Source organism: Miniopterus schreibersii, assembly GCF_964146895.1.
Source record: "Miniopterus schreibersii genome assembly, chromosome: X".
In the NCBI taxonomy this organism is placed as follows: domain Eukaryota; kingdom Metazoa; phylum Chordata; class Mammalia; order Chiroptera; family Miniopteridae; genus Miniopterus; species Miniopterus schreibersii.
In genome coordinates, this window is record NC_138104.1 from 75,929,442 (window position 1) to 75,944,199 (window position 14,758).

At 35.7% G+C, this 14,758-nt stretch overlaps 1 protein-coding gene across 3 annotated transcripts in view; it reads right to left on the minus strand.

Annotated features, from left to right (window-relative positions):
* Positions 1-8,988: 8,988 nt before the first annotated feature.
* RP2 (RP2 activator of ARL3 GTPase) overlaps positions 8,989-14,758 on the minus strand; it is a 38,582-nt gene continuing 32,812 nt past the window's right edge. For all 3 annotated transcript variants that reach the window (XM_081125865.1, XM_081125863.1, XM_081125864.1), the window contains one exon: positions 8,989-13,564. In XM_081125865.1, coding sequence (XP_080981991.1) covers positions 13,530-13,564 — 35 coding nt within the window. In that variant the 3' untranslated portion in view covers positions 8,989-13,529. The remainder of the gene's footprint in view (positions 13,565-14,758) is intronic.

Sequence of the window (14,758 nt, forward strand, 5' to 3'; positions counted from 1 at the left end):
TGGATTATTCGTACTAATTCTGTGAAATACACCTTTGGTGTTTTAATAGGAATTGCATTGAATCTATAGATTGCTTTGGGTAGTATGGACATTTTAATGATGTTAGTTCTTCCTATCCATGAACACATTGGAGAGAACTTTTAATTCACAAGACTTCACTTATGAAAACTATATTCATGGAAGGGGACAGAAAATCAATATTTGTAGAGCGGTGTTCCAAGTGTTTAACTTAAATTTTCTCATGTAACCCTCCCCCAAATCCTCAAGATAGTAATCATTCCCATTTTACAAGTAAACAAACTGAGGCTCAGAGAGAAAATATCTTTCTCCATATCATTGGTAGATAGTAGGTACGCTTTCAAAACAAAATGGTTTCTTCTTTGTTTTGTAGGTTTCAGTATTTAAAGTAACCACCATTTTTATCCCAAGGGGGAGTACAAATAGCCAACTAACCAAGCCCAGTACTCATTAAATATTGGTGGCACAAGGCAATAATTTACAAATGAAGTAATAAACATCTGTTTCTTTAAGTGCTTCCTTCCTTTTAAAGTGTTAACTAAAATTGAACTGGAGAACTAATTTTCTTACCAATAAACTCAAAACATTTAGTGGAATCAGGCAATAGCTTACACTCAGTGATGAGTTGTAAGCAATGAAACTTCTTTTTATCAGATGGTTAATGACCATAAATCAAATACAGGGTGGGGTGACAGTAGGTTTATAGTTGTTTGTGTGGAAAAATAATATAAGAATTAAAAATAATAATTAAGAATACACTGTGTTTCTGTACTCACAACTGTAAGTCTACTTTTGTACCACCCAGTATGTATTAATGCTGATGAAACAGTTTGATAATATTGACTCTCTCTCTTCTTGGAAGCCTGTCTGGGCTTGTGATTTATTTTCACAAGGAACAAAGTATTCACTGATGGAAATTAAAAACAAAACAAAACACCAACCATTACTGTAATGATCAGTTTTATGTGTCAGCATGGCTAGGCTATAGTCCCCAGTTATGTAATCAAACACTAATTTCAGTTGGGGTCTTTTGTAGATATGATTCAAGTCTATAATCAGTTGACTTTAAGTAAGAAAGATTATCCTAGATAATCTGGGTGGGCCTGGTTTAATCAGTTGAAGGCCTTAAGAGCAGAAGTGAGGCTTCCCTGAAGAAGAAATTCTACCTGTGGATGGCACCATCAGCTTGTGTCTAAGAATTCCAGCCTGCCCATCCTGATTCTCCTCTCTATAGATTTCAGATTTTGGAATTGTCTAGCCAGCTACCACAATCTCCTAAAACAATTCATTGCAATAAAATTCATATATATGGAGTGGGCAAAAGTAGGTTTACAGTGGTGAGTATGCAAAACAGAGTTTATTCTTGTATTATTATTTATTAATTATTGTATTATTTGTATTACAACGGTAAATCTACATTTGCCCACCTGTGTGTGTGTGTGTATGTGTATCTCCTAATGATTCTGTTTCTCTGGTGGAATCCTGAATACTATCCCTGTCTTTACTTTTTATTTATTATTATTTTTAAAAATTAGATAGATAGATAGATAGATGATAGATAGATAGATGATAGATAGATAGATAGATAGATAGATAGATAGATAGATAGATAGATAGATAGATAGATAGATTTTAGAGAGAGAAAGAGAGAGGGAGAGAGAGATAGAAAGAAACATCAATGATGAGAGTCATTGTTCGGCTGCCTCCTGCACGCCCCCTACTGGGGATTGAGCCCACAACCTGGGCATATGCCCTGAGCAGGAGTTGAACCCCGGCCTCCTGTTTCATGGGTTGATGCTCAACCACTGAGCTACGCTGGCCAGGCTTACTTTTATATATAAATCCAGAGTCTATATGCACTTAAGAAAAAAATTAAATTTCCTTGAACTTTTTATTCTTTCTACATTAAATTTTTCTAAATCTAAAATTTCAAAAGGCATTAAGAAAGTGTCTAAGTCCAGAGAATGCTCAGCTTTAGAGACTAATCACCATTTTCTGAGACTGTACCATGTGTGACTTAGGAGAGAATGGTTCCTCTTGGGAACCGTCATCTAAGTGAGTTCTCAGAAATCTCTGTGTTCAGCTTTCTGAAGTTAGAAGCACCATGACCTTGTGGGACAGAAGCCTATGAAAAGTGTTCCAGGCCTTCAAGTCTCTATCCAAGCCCATCCATAAATCCTGCACATGTGATAGGATGCAAGAACCAGTTGTTTGCGTGTTTTAATCACAATAGCAACAATTTTGTTCCTGATGTTCTACACAGATTTCTTGGGAATTTTTAACTTTTCTGGGAGACTTTACCCAAAGGATCTTACCACTCTGAAGAAACTTTTGGGTTCCATATGTTCTTAAACTTTTCCCTTCCCATCCATTTATGGTGTATTCTAAACCAAACAGATTGTAAACTTCACGTGGCAAATACTGATCACTGCTTACCTAATATCCATTATTTTCATCTTTACTGTTAGAACCTCAATTTTTCAGGGAGACAATGTGACCAGTAAGAATACTTATCTCCCTAGACTAGAAGGTAGGATGGCCATGTGATACAACTCTGGCAAATGAAATATAAGTAGAAGTCTACTGAGTGAGGCTGCTGGAAAGTTATTGTTTTCCTGACAAAAAGGGACTTAGCTGGCCCTTTGCCATTCATGTTCCCCATTCTTTCTACATACAATGCAGTCATAATACTTATAGGTATGAGAGCCATCTTACTGGTGCAAAGAGAAAGCTACATGTTTAGGATGGCAGATCAGGAAGATGGAAAGAACATAGGACCTTAAAGACATTGTGGAGTTGCTATGTTGCCTAGCTTCCTACCTCAAGACTTTGTTATAGCCCTGGCCAGTTTGGCTCTGTGGTTAGAGCATCGGCCCGAGGACTGAAGGGTTCAGTTCAATTCCGGCCAAGGACATGTACCATGGTTGCAGGCTCGATCCCTGGCCCAGGTAGGGGATTATGCAGGAGGCAACCAATTGATGTGTCTCTCTCACATCCATGTTTCTCTCTCTCCCCCCTCCCTCCCTCCCTCCCTCCCTCCCTCCCTCCCTCCCTCCCTCCCTCCCTCCCTCCCTCCCTCCCTCCCTCCCTCCCTCCCTCCCTCTCTTTCTGCAAAAAACAATGGAAAAAATATCCTTGGGTGAGGATTAAAGAAAAAAAGACTTTGTTACATGAGACCCAGCATTGTTCTTGTTCCTTTTTCTTCTGCTGCTGCTTCTTTTTTTAAATCCTCACCCAAGGATATTTTTTCCATTGCTTTTCAGAGAGAGTGGAAGGGAGGGAGAGAGAAACATCAATTGGTTGCCTCCTGCATGGGGACTTTTGTACCTGCCCTCTCTTGGTCTCAGGGAACCAAATACTGCCTAAAGCAAATAAATACTGGTTGAATGAATACAAATATAAACATGATTGTGAGGGCTCTAATCCCTCCACAATCTAGACTTTCCAGCCATCTCTGCACATTAACTTTTTGCTTTCCCTGAATCCCATCCCAAGTAGAAAAAAAAAAATCACCAATGAGTCTGGAAAAGGAGTCCCATGATTTTTTCCTACTTGTTCTTATTCTTTGTCATTTTTTTTTTTAAACTCTCTTTACCCCATTTTTTTCCTGCTGTTTTTTTACCAACTTTTATTTAAAAACAGATGTTTACAGAGTTGAGAAATCAAAACTGTAAAAAGGTATACGTTTAGAAGTCTCATTCCCACTTCTGACCCCACCCCCCTCATTTCCTCTTGCCTCCTGTGAGTAGCTTTTATTGGTTTCTTATTTGTCCTGTCAATGGTCCTTTATACATAAGATAACATAGTGGGTACACTGTTCTAGACCTTGGTTTTGTAACCTCAAAGTAACATTTCTCCTTATCAGTACACAGACATAGATCTTTGGTGTTTTGTTTCTACTTCATGCTATTTGAATGTTTCTCTGCCCAAATTTGATCTCTGCCCCACCCCCCCTTACCTTTAGTGTTTTGTACAGTTACCTTGTTTAGGCTTTCTAATTGCCTGGAGAGTTGTATGTATTTTGAAAAATACCTATAATGAATTTTGATATGCCCCTCCCTCTGGAATAGTGGTTAAGACAGATACCAGTTTAAGCCCAAGCTCTACCACTTACTTGCTATGGTAATGCTGGTCTTTAGGTGAAAGGAAGCTCAGGGTTAGTCTTTTCCTCCTCCACTCCCACCTCAGCCCCTCAAAAGGAGTGCTGATCTGGATTGGGAAGATTCCAGGGCAGTAGGCTGAACCAGTCACAGTTGGTGGCACTTTCAGAGGAGTCTTTAAAGAGGTAAGTGGTTCTTGCAGGCTGTCTTTGGAAAAGGAGTCCCATCTTTTGTTAGTGCCTTTTTGCTCACCCTCCCTTTGCAACAGCCATGTTCTAGGGGCAGAGGCTCCCAGGCATCAAGACAAATGGTATTTCTTTCCCTCTAGCACCCCTAGGTAGGGGGCTTTGTCACATTGGTGAAGAGCCACGACTAGAAATGTGGGCTTTGGGGCCCTCAGGCCTACCTAGCATAGCAAAATTGCCGTGAGCCAGCCCCACTCCTTGCAGTGGTACACTGGAATTTGGGGCCAAAGCCCCTGCTAATATAAGAGTCACTTTGCTTCATTTTATACTCCAGATAGAGGTTTCCCTCAGAGACTTCCTGGAACCAAGTAATTTGGGCAGGACTCAGATTCTGCTCTACCTTGGCAAAATACATCCTTAGCCATATTGATCTTATCCTTTGATAGATTCCCACTTACCAATCTCAAACATGTAACCCTAAACAAATGAGGTACTAGATGTAAGTTTCAATTTCTTCATTGTCAAAATGGGAACAATGAGACGATCTTCATACATTTGATGTGAAGGTTAAATGGCCTAAAGTATGCAAAGTATTTAATAAAGTGCCTGGCTATTATAGCCCGTGCTCAATAAACAGTTGCTATTATTTTTACTAGTGTTATTACTGCTGAGCAGTATAGTGTAGTGGTTAAGAGTATGGATTTTGGAGTTAAACTGCTCTTTCTGGCCTTGGGTCCAGACTCTGCATTCAGCATCTGTTTAACCATAGGCAAATTGGCTAAACTCTGTAAGCTTCAATTTCCTCAATCATAAAAATAGGGACAGTAGTAGTAACTTTTTCTTAGGGTTGCTGAGAGGATCAAATGAGATTGTATATGTAAGGTGCTTAACAAAGACCTGAGATATCAGTAGCTGCTTAAATGAGATTTTATATGTAAAGTGCTTAACACAGAGCCTGACATATAATAAGTAGCTGCCCTATTTAACAGCATTTAAAAACCCAAGCCCAACTACACTTAAATGCTTTCTGCCACTTCAGATGAGTTGGGAGGTACTTCCTCTGAGGTGTGGGGGGAGGAATGGAACATTTTCCCATAAAAATGCACTCATTTAAAATTTAACAGGGTAGATGAAGAATACACTATAGGTCTCAAATGCTGCCCTATTGCCATAGCCTTTGGTCATTTCCTTTGTTTTACAAGTAGGTGTTAGCACTAAAGGGTCTGCAATGCTATATACTTGAATGAAGATCTGTAAAGGAGGTCAGCATTTTTTTAATTTCAAGAAGCCGAGCCCGGGTTCAAGTCAGAAATGTCTTACTCTTAAAACCTAAGCACCGCATTTATGCACATTTCTCTCTCTCTCTCTCTTTTTTCCTGTTATGTTTTCTTTAAAATAGTAATGGAAAGGGAATGATCATATGCCACCTGAATCTTGGTTTAGTGCTACCATTATTACTATTTAGAAGGCAAAGAAGTACCTTCTAAATAAGAAATTACAATGAAGTCTCATATGAAGACATCAATATATTTATACAGAGGAAACCAAAAGAAAAACCATTTAAAATAAATAAAGGGTATAGTGTGCATTTAGGATATTACTTTTCTTCCAAATTTTAGATTTACAATTAAGTCTTTGTTCCAGTAAAAAAATAAAAGCCATTGTTACCATATTTCCCCCCAAATTTGGAGCAACACTGAACACTTCCCTGGACAATCCTGTACATGTTTTATTGATGACGGCCAAGCTCACCCCTGAACATTAGAAGTGGGAAGTTGTCAAGAGTCCTTATAAAGAGGGTGGATAAGCAAAGAAATAAAAACTCTCATAGACACAGAGAACAGTATGGTGATTACCACAGGGAAAGGGGGATGGAGAGAAGTAGAAGAGTTTAGGTAAAGGGGGATTAATGTTGATGGAAGAAGACTTGACTGTGGGTGGTGAACACACAACACAATATACAGATGACATATTATAGAATTGTACACCTGAAACCTATATAATTTTATTAACCAATGTCACCCCAATAAATTCAATAATTTCTTTTAAAAAGAGGGAGGCTAACAGATGTGAGAGTGACTAACTTTCCCCACAAGCCCAAAACAAGTAGCTGACTGCTCTTGAACTTTAACTCAGCCCAAGCATCAACAAATCAGCACTTGGGATTTATGCAATGTTTCCTAATTGAATAAAAAAATACTTGAATACAAAAACACACCAGAAGGAAATTTAAGTCGGAAACTGCCCTGCTCTTATTTGTTTTCATTGAATACTGCTGATGTTCTTAAAGCTTCCTAGGAGAGCCTCGGTGGGTGGAGACTGCTGTTATTATTTCAACACAAAATGGGGTGGGGGTGGGCAGTAAATATTGTAGAATGTGTTTTATTCCAAAGCCAATCAAGGAGAGTACATTAAGAAAGGAATTACAGAAAAGACCAAAATCAGCTAGAGTAGAATGAAGCACTAAATTGTGTCATTCAATCAAAAATATTTAAATATAGATCACATTGCTGGCCCCTAAACTACTCTCTAGGATTAAGATTTCTAAACCTTAATTCTAGCATTTGAGGAACTAATGGTCTAGGTTCAACAACTTTAATATGCATATGAATCCCCTACCTTGTTAAAATGTAGATTTTTTAACAGATCCGGAGTGAGGCCTGAGATTCTAATGAGATCTAGGTGCTGCTGCTGCTGCTGGTCCACAGACCATACTTTGAGTCTAAAGGGCAGCATGTATAAAGAAATGGAATAAAGCATTACAGATACTTGGAAATCTACAGAGTACTGTGTGAGCACCAAGGAGGGAATGCATCGTTCTACCTGAGAGTGTTAGAAAAGGCTTTATATATGAGGGGCAGGATGAGATAAGTCTTGTTCTCCTGGTGACTGCAGGGGGAAAGTCAAAAGGTCTCACTGTAGTGCGGTGATTATGGTGTGAGTTGGACAGCCCATCTATACTTTCTGACCCTCAATGTTCACATCTGTAAAATGAAGGATTGAAAAGGTCCAGACCCTTCGAAGCCCTAAAACTAGATGAACTCTAATGAGATACAATTTAAAATCACTAAACATATGACTTGTTTAGAAGTTTGGGTGAAATAGATTTTATCAGTGAGCCTAAGAAACTGATCTACATTTGACAAATGAAAGTACACCAAGCAATAAGAAAACAGCACTTAACAACTTATACTTCTTTTCTCCTATTCAGTTGCCTATTTGTAGGTGGTGTATGGCTGCACAGCTGAATTACTTCAAAAGAACACCACACTTACTTGACTGTTCACAATAATACTTAACATTCATAAAGTACCTTTCATCTTCAAGGCAATTTACAAACATCAGTTAATTACTTGTCACAACACTTGCAAGTGACTTTTCATTAGTCCCATTACAAATGGACCAGATTAAAATGAAATGGGGAGGGCAGGCCCCAGAGGGAGGATGAGAGCAGAGGTGAGAAGGCCAAGGCTCTCAGCTACCTGTGCTCCTGTTCTCTCGCTGTCTATTTATAGGTGAGAGTCCACCCTCACCAGGAAAACACCAAAACACTAGAAGAGGAAGAAACTGTTATTTCTGAAAATCTTGCTGGAATTTGACACTAAAAGCCAAAATATCAAAGGAGAGAGATGAAGTTATTTAAAGGCTTCTTGTCTTCCCACCTAAGACTGATTGCCACCTCCCCCAACACTCTTCAGGCAGACCTCATTTATTGTGTTTCGTTTTATAGTGCTCCACACGTGTTGTTTTTTACAAAATGAAGGCAAGACTCCCCACCAGCAAAAAGATTATGACTCACTTTATTGTGATACTCACTTTATTATCGTGGTCTGGAACCCAGTCCCACAATATCCCCCAGGTATGCCTGTATTTACCAAAAAGGAAAACCAATTCAACAGTGAATGATTCCATTTTCGCAAAAAAATGTTTCCATTATTAAAATTCAAATGAAGTTTGGCTCATTTAGCATTATACTTTTAAAGGATAAAGTCTTTTCTAGAATGGACTTCAAAGCACTAATCACACCCTAATTACAGTATCTTCTCATAGCGAACAAAGTTAAATGTACCTCTTTAAAGTGAGAATAGCAAATTTTAAAATCAGCAAAGCAAGAATTATCCAATAAATACAAAGTAATTTTAGTTATTGTCTTGTGCACTTTTTTTTCCCCCAAATGCTCTAAATGTACATGTAGAAGCTTTAGACACAGAAATAATGATAAGAAATGTTATTTTAAAACTAACCAATCTGCAGTTTCAGTACTTCTGATTTATGGGCTAGGAGAGGAAGAAGGTATGTACAATAGGCTGGTAAATTTGGTAGTGATTTAAAAATAAGATCCATTTGTATAAACCCGAAAAAAGTTTATCACAGAGGAGGTAGAAGGGGGTAAAGGGATAAATGGTGGAAGGAGACTTGACTTGGGGTGGTGAACGCACAATACGTAAAAAAAAAAAAGTATATTAGAAACAATTCATTATTTTCTTAAATATAAAAGAGAAAGTTGTCTAATCTTAGTAAGTATTCAATCATAATAAAATGTATCTTTTAACAAAGGAAGACTTATATTGAAAAGACCTTAGATTAAAACAGGTTTTCTACTTTGCATTTCTCCAAAGTGCTTTGTGTACACACACACACACACACACACACACACGGCATACAGCTCACTTCTCATTCCATTGAGACAGAGATTAGAACATTTTATTTTACTTTTATCATTAAAAAATTGTGTCATGATCAAATTTTGGCACATGTATGAGTAAATGTATGTTATAGAAATGCTCTTCAAAAATTAGTGTTAAGCCATTTTCATTTTAACAACATTTATTACAAATCACATTTTAAAAACACTAGATAAATTACATATAAAAGTTACACATAAATATACAGAAGCAAAAACAGTACTAAACCATAAGCAGTACTATCAACACGAGAAATAAGCTAATATAATGCTTACACACATATAACTTAAAAATTACTAATTTTTCATGAATTCAAAAGCTATTCAGAAAGGAAATGTAGTATACCATAATTGTTAGCAAAGTTTAGAATTATAGAATCAACGACCATAATACTAATTTTTAAAAATCTTTTCAAACATTCAGAAGCCAAATGACTGTCCTTAAAGACAAATTAGACTTGGGTAGTATCTCTTATCTAACTGAAGAAGATAAAAATTTGGGCTTTGGTTAAAAATACTAAATTTAGTGGAAATTTTAAATTAACATCTCCCTTATATGTTATATTCCTGAGTTTTTAATAATGTAATCATGACTAGAAGGAACGTGTTTAATTTAGCTTAACTATGGGAAAAATTAATGCCCTTTGACCACTACCTGCAAAGCTCATTTGTAAATTATGATCAAAATTATATTAAACCTGTTGCCCCTTTGTTTTTGCATCTTATGAAGTCACTTTGATTTAAAGGAGAGGTTGATTATGTAGTAAATGTAGAGTGCTCTTAAAGAAGATTGAAAGGAGGAATTGAAACTGTCATTATTCACAGATAACATGATATTATATATAGAAAACCCTAAAGACCCCACCAAAAAACTACTAGATTTAAAAAATGAATTCAGCAAAGTAGCAGGATACAAAATTAACATGCAGATATTGATGACATTTTTATACACCAATAATGAAGAACTCTAAGAAAGAGAAACTAAAAATAACCGAAAACAATCCCATTTACAATTTCAACAACAACAAAAGAAACCTTGGAATAAAACTTAACCAAAGAGGTAAAAGGCCTGTACTTGGAAAACTACAGGATGTTGAAAAAAGAAATAAAGGAAGATACAAACAAGTGGAAGAATATACTGTTTATGGATTGGAAGAATTAACATCATTAAAATGTCTGTACTACCCAAAGCAATCTATAGATTCAACACAATCCCTTATTAAAATACCAATAATGTATTTCACACATCTAGAACAAATACTCCAAAAATGTACATGGAACCAAAAAAGACCCCGAATAGCCACAGCAATCTTGAGAAAGAAGAACAAAGTTGGAGGGATCACAATTGCGGATATCAAATTATATTACAAAGCCACTGTAATCAAAACAGCCTGGTACTGGCACAAGTACAGGCATTTAGACCAATGGAACAGAACAGAGAACCCAGAAATCAACCCAAGCCTTTACGTTCAATTAATATTTGACAAAGGAGGCAAGAGCACACAATGGAGTAAAGACAGTCTCTTCAATAAATGGTGCTGGGAAAATGGACAGGTACATGCAAAAAAATGAAACTAAACCACCAACTTACACCATTCACAAGAATAAATTCAAAATAGATAAAAGACTTAAATGTAAGTCATGAAACCATAAAAATCCTAGAAGAAACCATAGGCAGCAAAATCTCAGGCATCTCTCATAGCAATGTTTGCCAATATATCTCCTAGGGCAAGGGAAACAAAGGAGAAAATTAAACAAATGGGACTACATCAGAATAAAAAGCTGCGGCACAACAAAAGAAACCATCAACAAAATGGAAAGGAATCCCATTGTATGGGAGATCATATTTGCCAATGATACATCTGATAAGAGGTTACTATCCAAAATATATAAGGAACTCATACAACTTAACAAAAGGAAGACAAACAATCCAATTAAAAAATGGGCAAAGGACCAAAATAGACTCTTCTCCAAAGAGGACATACAGATGGCCAAGAGATATATGGAAAAATGCTCAGTCAATAATCATCAGAGAGATGCAAATTAAAATGACAATGGGGTATCACCTCACACCTGTCAGAATGGCCACCATCAACAAATCAAATAAGTGTTAGTGAGGATGCGGAGAAAAGGGAACCCTAGTTCACTGCTGGTGAGAATGAAGACTGGTGCAGCCACTATGGAAAACTATATGAAGATTCCTCAAAAAACTAAAAATGGAACTGCCATTTGACCCAGTGATCCCACTTCTAGGAATATATCCTAAGAATCCCGAAACACTAATCAGAAAGAATATATGCACCCCTATGTTCACAGCAGCACTATTTACAATAATTAAGATTTGGAAACAGATCTTAACAAGTGCCCATCAGTAGATGAGTGGATAAAAAAACTGTGGTACAGAAGGATCTCTTGCCCTTTGAGACAGCATGGATGATGGATCTGGAGAGCATTATGCTAAGTGAAATAAGCCAATCAGAGAGAGGCAAGTATCACATGATCTAACTTACATGTGGAACCTAATGAACAAAATAATCTGATGAACAAAACAGATCTAGAGACATGGAAGCATGGAACAGACTGATGAATCTCAGAGGGAAGGGGGAGGGGGTGTGGGGAGAGATTAACCAAAGAATTTATATGCATATGTGCATAACCCATGGACACAGGCAATAGTGCAGTAGGCCTGGGGGGTGGAGATCAATGAGGGAAAAAAGGGACATCTGTAAGTACTTTCAACAATAAAGATAAATTTTAAAAAAAGATTGAAATAATGCAATGCTAATGGTTAGCATAAGGCCAGGCACAGGATAAGTGCTCAATATTACTAATTTCAAGTGAAAAGTATATATACATATATATATGTATTATATATATATTATAAATTATTGATTTCAGAGAGAGGAAGGAAGAGGGAGAGAGAGAGAGAGAAACATCAATGATGAGAGTCATTGATAGACTACCTCCTGCAACCCACCTTCGGGGGATTGAGCCCGCAACCTGGGCATGTGCCCCGACTGGGGATCGAACCTCGATCTTCTGGATCCTAGGTCGATGCTCAACCGCTGAGCCATGCTGGCCAGGCGAAAAGTCTTTTAATGTATTACTTCTGGACATCAACACAATTCAGTGTAGTAGTTATAAATTAATATGAAAATATCCAAAAAACAGTTTAAACATGAAAATACATTTTTAGTAACAATCATAAGAGGAATTTTTACAAGTGGCTATTTTCAGTCTTAGTTTTATCAAAATAGAATTAAATTTAAGGTTCTTTTAAAAAATAGACCTATAAAAGCTTATTTCCTATTAGCTGCTATATGAGAAGTAGATGGTAGGTACAGTTACTTTACACAAGCTCAGCCTCTCAATGTCTTCTGAACTGATTACTTCAGATTACAATAAACCCCTTAAAACAGAGTTTTCCCTGGAGGCTGAATTGGTGCATCTGGGAACTGGGTCCCTTATTGGACTTTTAAACAAGTAGCTGTCCCTTGCCTCCTGGTAAATTATTATGGTAGGCTGATTTGGAAAATAATGCTTTAAAGTAACCAAAATAATTTTTATCATGCTTGAAAATTACTTGATATGAATGGCATATCTAATGAAAATAAAATTTATCTAGCTTTTTAATCTGCATAGTTTATCATCATGCCTAAGTATTTCTTACCTAAACATCACAAGGTTTTATTCTGATTCTCCTAGTATCCCACAAGAGTTGATAAAACAGTAATCACCTTTTTGAAAACTGCTGGTGATTGGGCCTCTATAGTTTTAGTGTTACATATACTTTTTCTTACCAGGAAGCAGAAGAGTCATCTAGCAGTTGTATTAAAAAACTAAAGAGGGTAGAAATTATTCAAATAATCATACTACTCAAAAAGTAGTCTTTAAACAGCTATACAAACATCAGTTAGTAGAGCTACTTGCAAAACCAGTTATCAAATACCTATTAACTTAAAAATTCAATTTACAAAGTATTATGTCAAGTATGTGTACAAAATCTCATTTGCCATAGTATGCAACTAGGAAGCAATTCTTTGATTGGATGTGTGTACATGAAAGAATGCATATAGGTTCATTCCAATTAATCAACTAGTAACAAATCCCTCTAAGTTAAAAAAGAAAATAAGCAATGGAATATATTCTCAAACAAATATTATGGAGCACTGAGGAAAGTTTAAATTATTAGACATTTGAAAGAACATTTAATTAGGATTAAAATCATGAACTGTTAGCCACTTCTATTTTCTAATAACAGTATCATATGCAGAGAATCAAAATGCAAGTTTATCGAAGTGGGTTAAATAGTTTTTAAGCTGATTAAAACTACTTAATTTAAAATGGACTATTTTTTTCTCTCAAGTAAATGATGCAATATTTAAGAATTTATTGAAGAATTAGCTTTAACAATATTAGCCTTAGTAAAAGCCATTGCTAATACACAAATTGAGAAGGGCTTTAATACCAAGTCCCTGGTTCCATGATGCACTTCATATTCCCATCTGTATATCGGCAAAGTTGTAGAAGCCGTCTATATCTTTAGACGCTGTCTCCTTGTTTTGTGATACAAATGTCTATTTTAAATATAAAAGAAACAAAAATAAATACTAGTAATCCCCAAATTCCAAAGCCCAAGTTCTCCACAGAACAAAGTCACAAGCTTGCTATTTAAAAGAAATACAAATACATCGTTTATAATATTTAATGTGTAGATTTTCTGTAGAATCCATGCAATATAGTTTCAATAGGTATAATGTAAATTGAGCTCCTTTAAAAGTACTTACTTATGATTTAATTAAGGTCTTTGCTTTCATAATACTTCATTTGTATTTTATTACACCTGGAATTTTACTGTTTTTAAATATACAACACTCAATATTATGAAAGCTACTGAATAAAGAGTTGTATTTAAAAAACTCTTAGTTTCTTCTGTTTTCTAGAAACAATTTCAGTAGGCTGAGAAGTAAAACTTGAGATTATCTTTTTAAAAAGCTGCTAAAGATATATTACTAATTTAAAATGAACTATTTTCTGAACAGCAATAAAGCAGTACTCAATAGGACCATTCAAAAATAGCATTTACAAATAGGAAACAGAGGAGATCTGAGTTCCATTCTAGCTTTATAATAAACTAGCTGTATGATGCAGAAAATTAAATAAACCTCTCCTAGGCTCAGTTTCCACATCTGTAAAATGAGAAAGATGGATTAGATAATCTTTAACTCATTCAGACCTAAAAACATAACATATAACCATTTTCTCTCTGTTTCCTTTTCTATTCAATCTGATTATATTTTCCCTCAACCTTAATAGTATGTGATGATAAAATGAGATAAAAGACAAAATACTTTAAATTATGCAAATTCAAGGAACCATAAGCCAAATTAGACTATAAAAAAACAAAAATTTCCTCTCATTTATTTATGAAAAATCATATATATATATATATATATATATATACATATATATATATATATATATACACACACATACACACACACATTTAATCTTCTTATATGTTTGGTTTTTGAGTTATATTAAGTCTGAAATTCTCAAATATGCAACCTCATCAACATATGTAGAAAATACCTATATGTAATGATTTATAGATAAAGCTCCAGTTCAATTTTTGAGGAAGCATTACTGAAACAAATAAAAGCAAACATGGCAATGGGATCCTCTGTCTAAAGTATATAATCTTAGAAATACAGATAAACCCATCATAAGTTAAAAATATAAGTTGAAAATGCATTTTATACACCTAACCT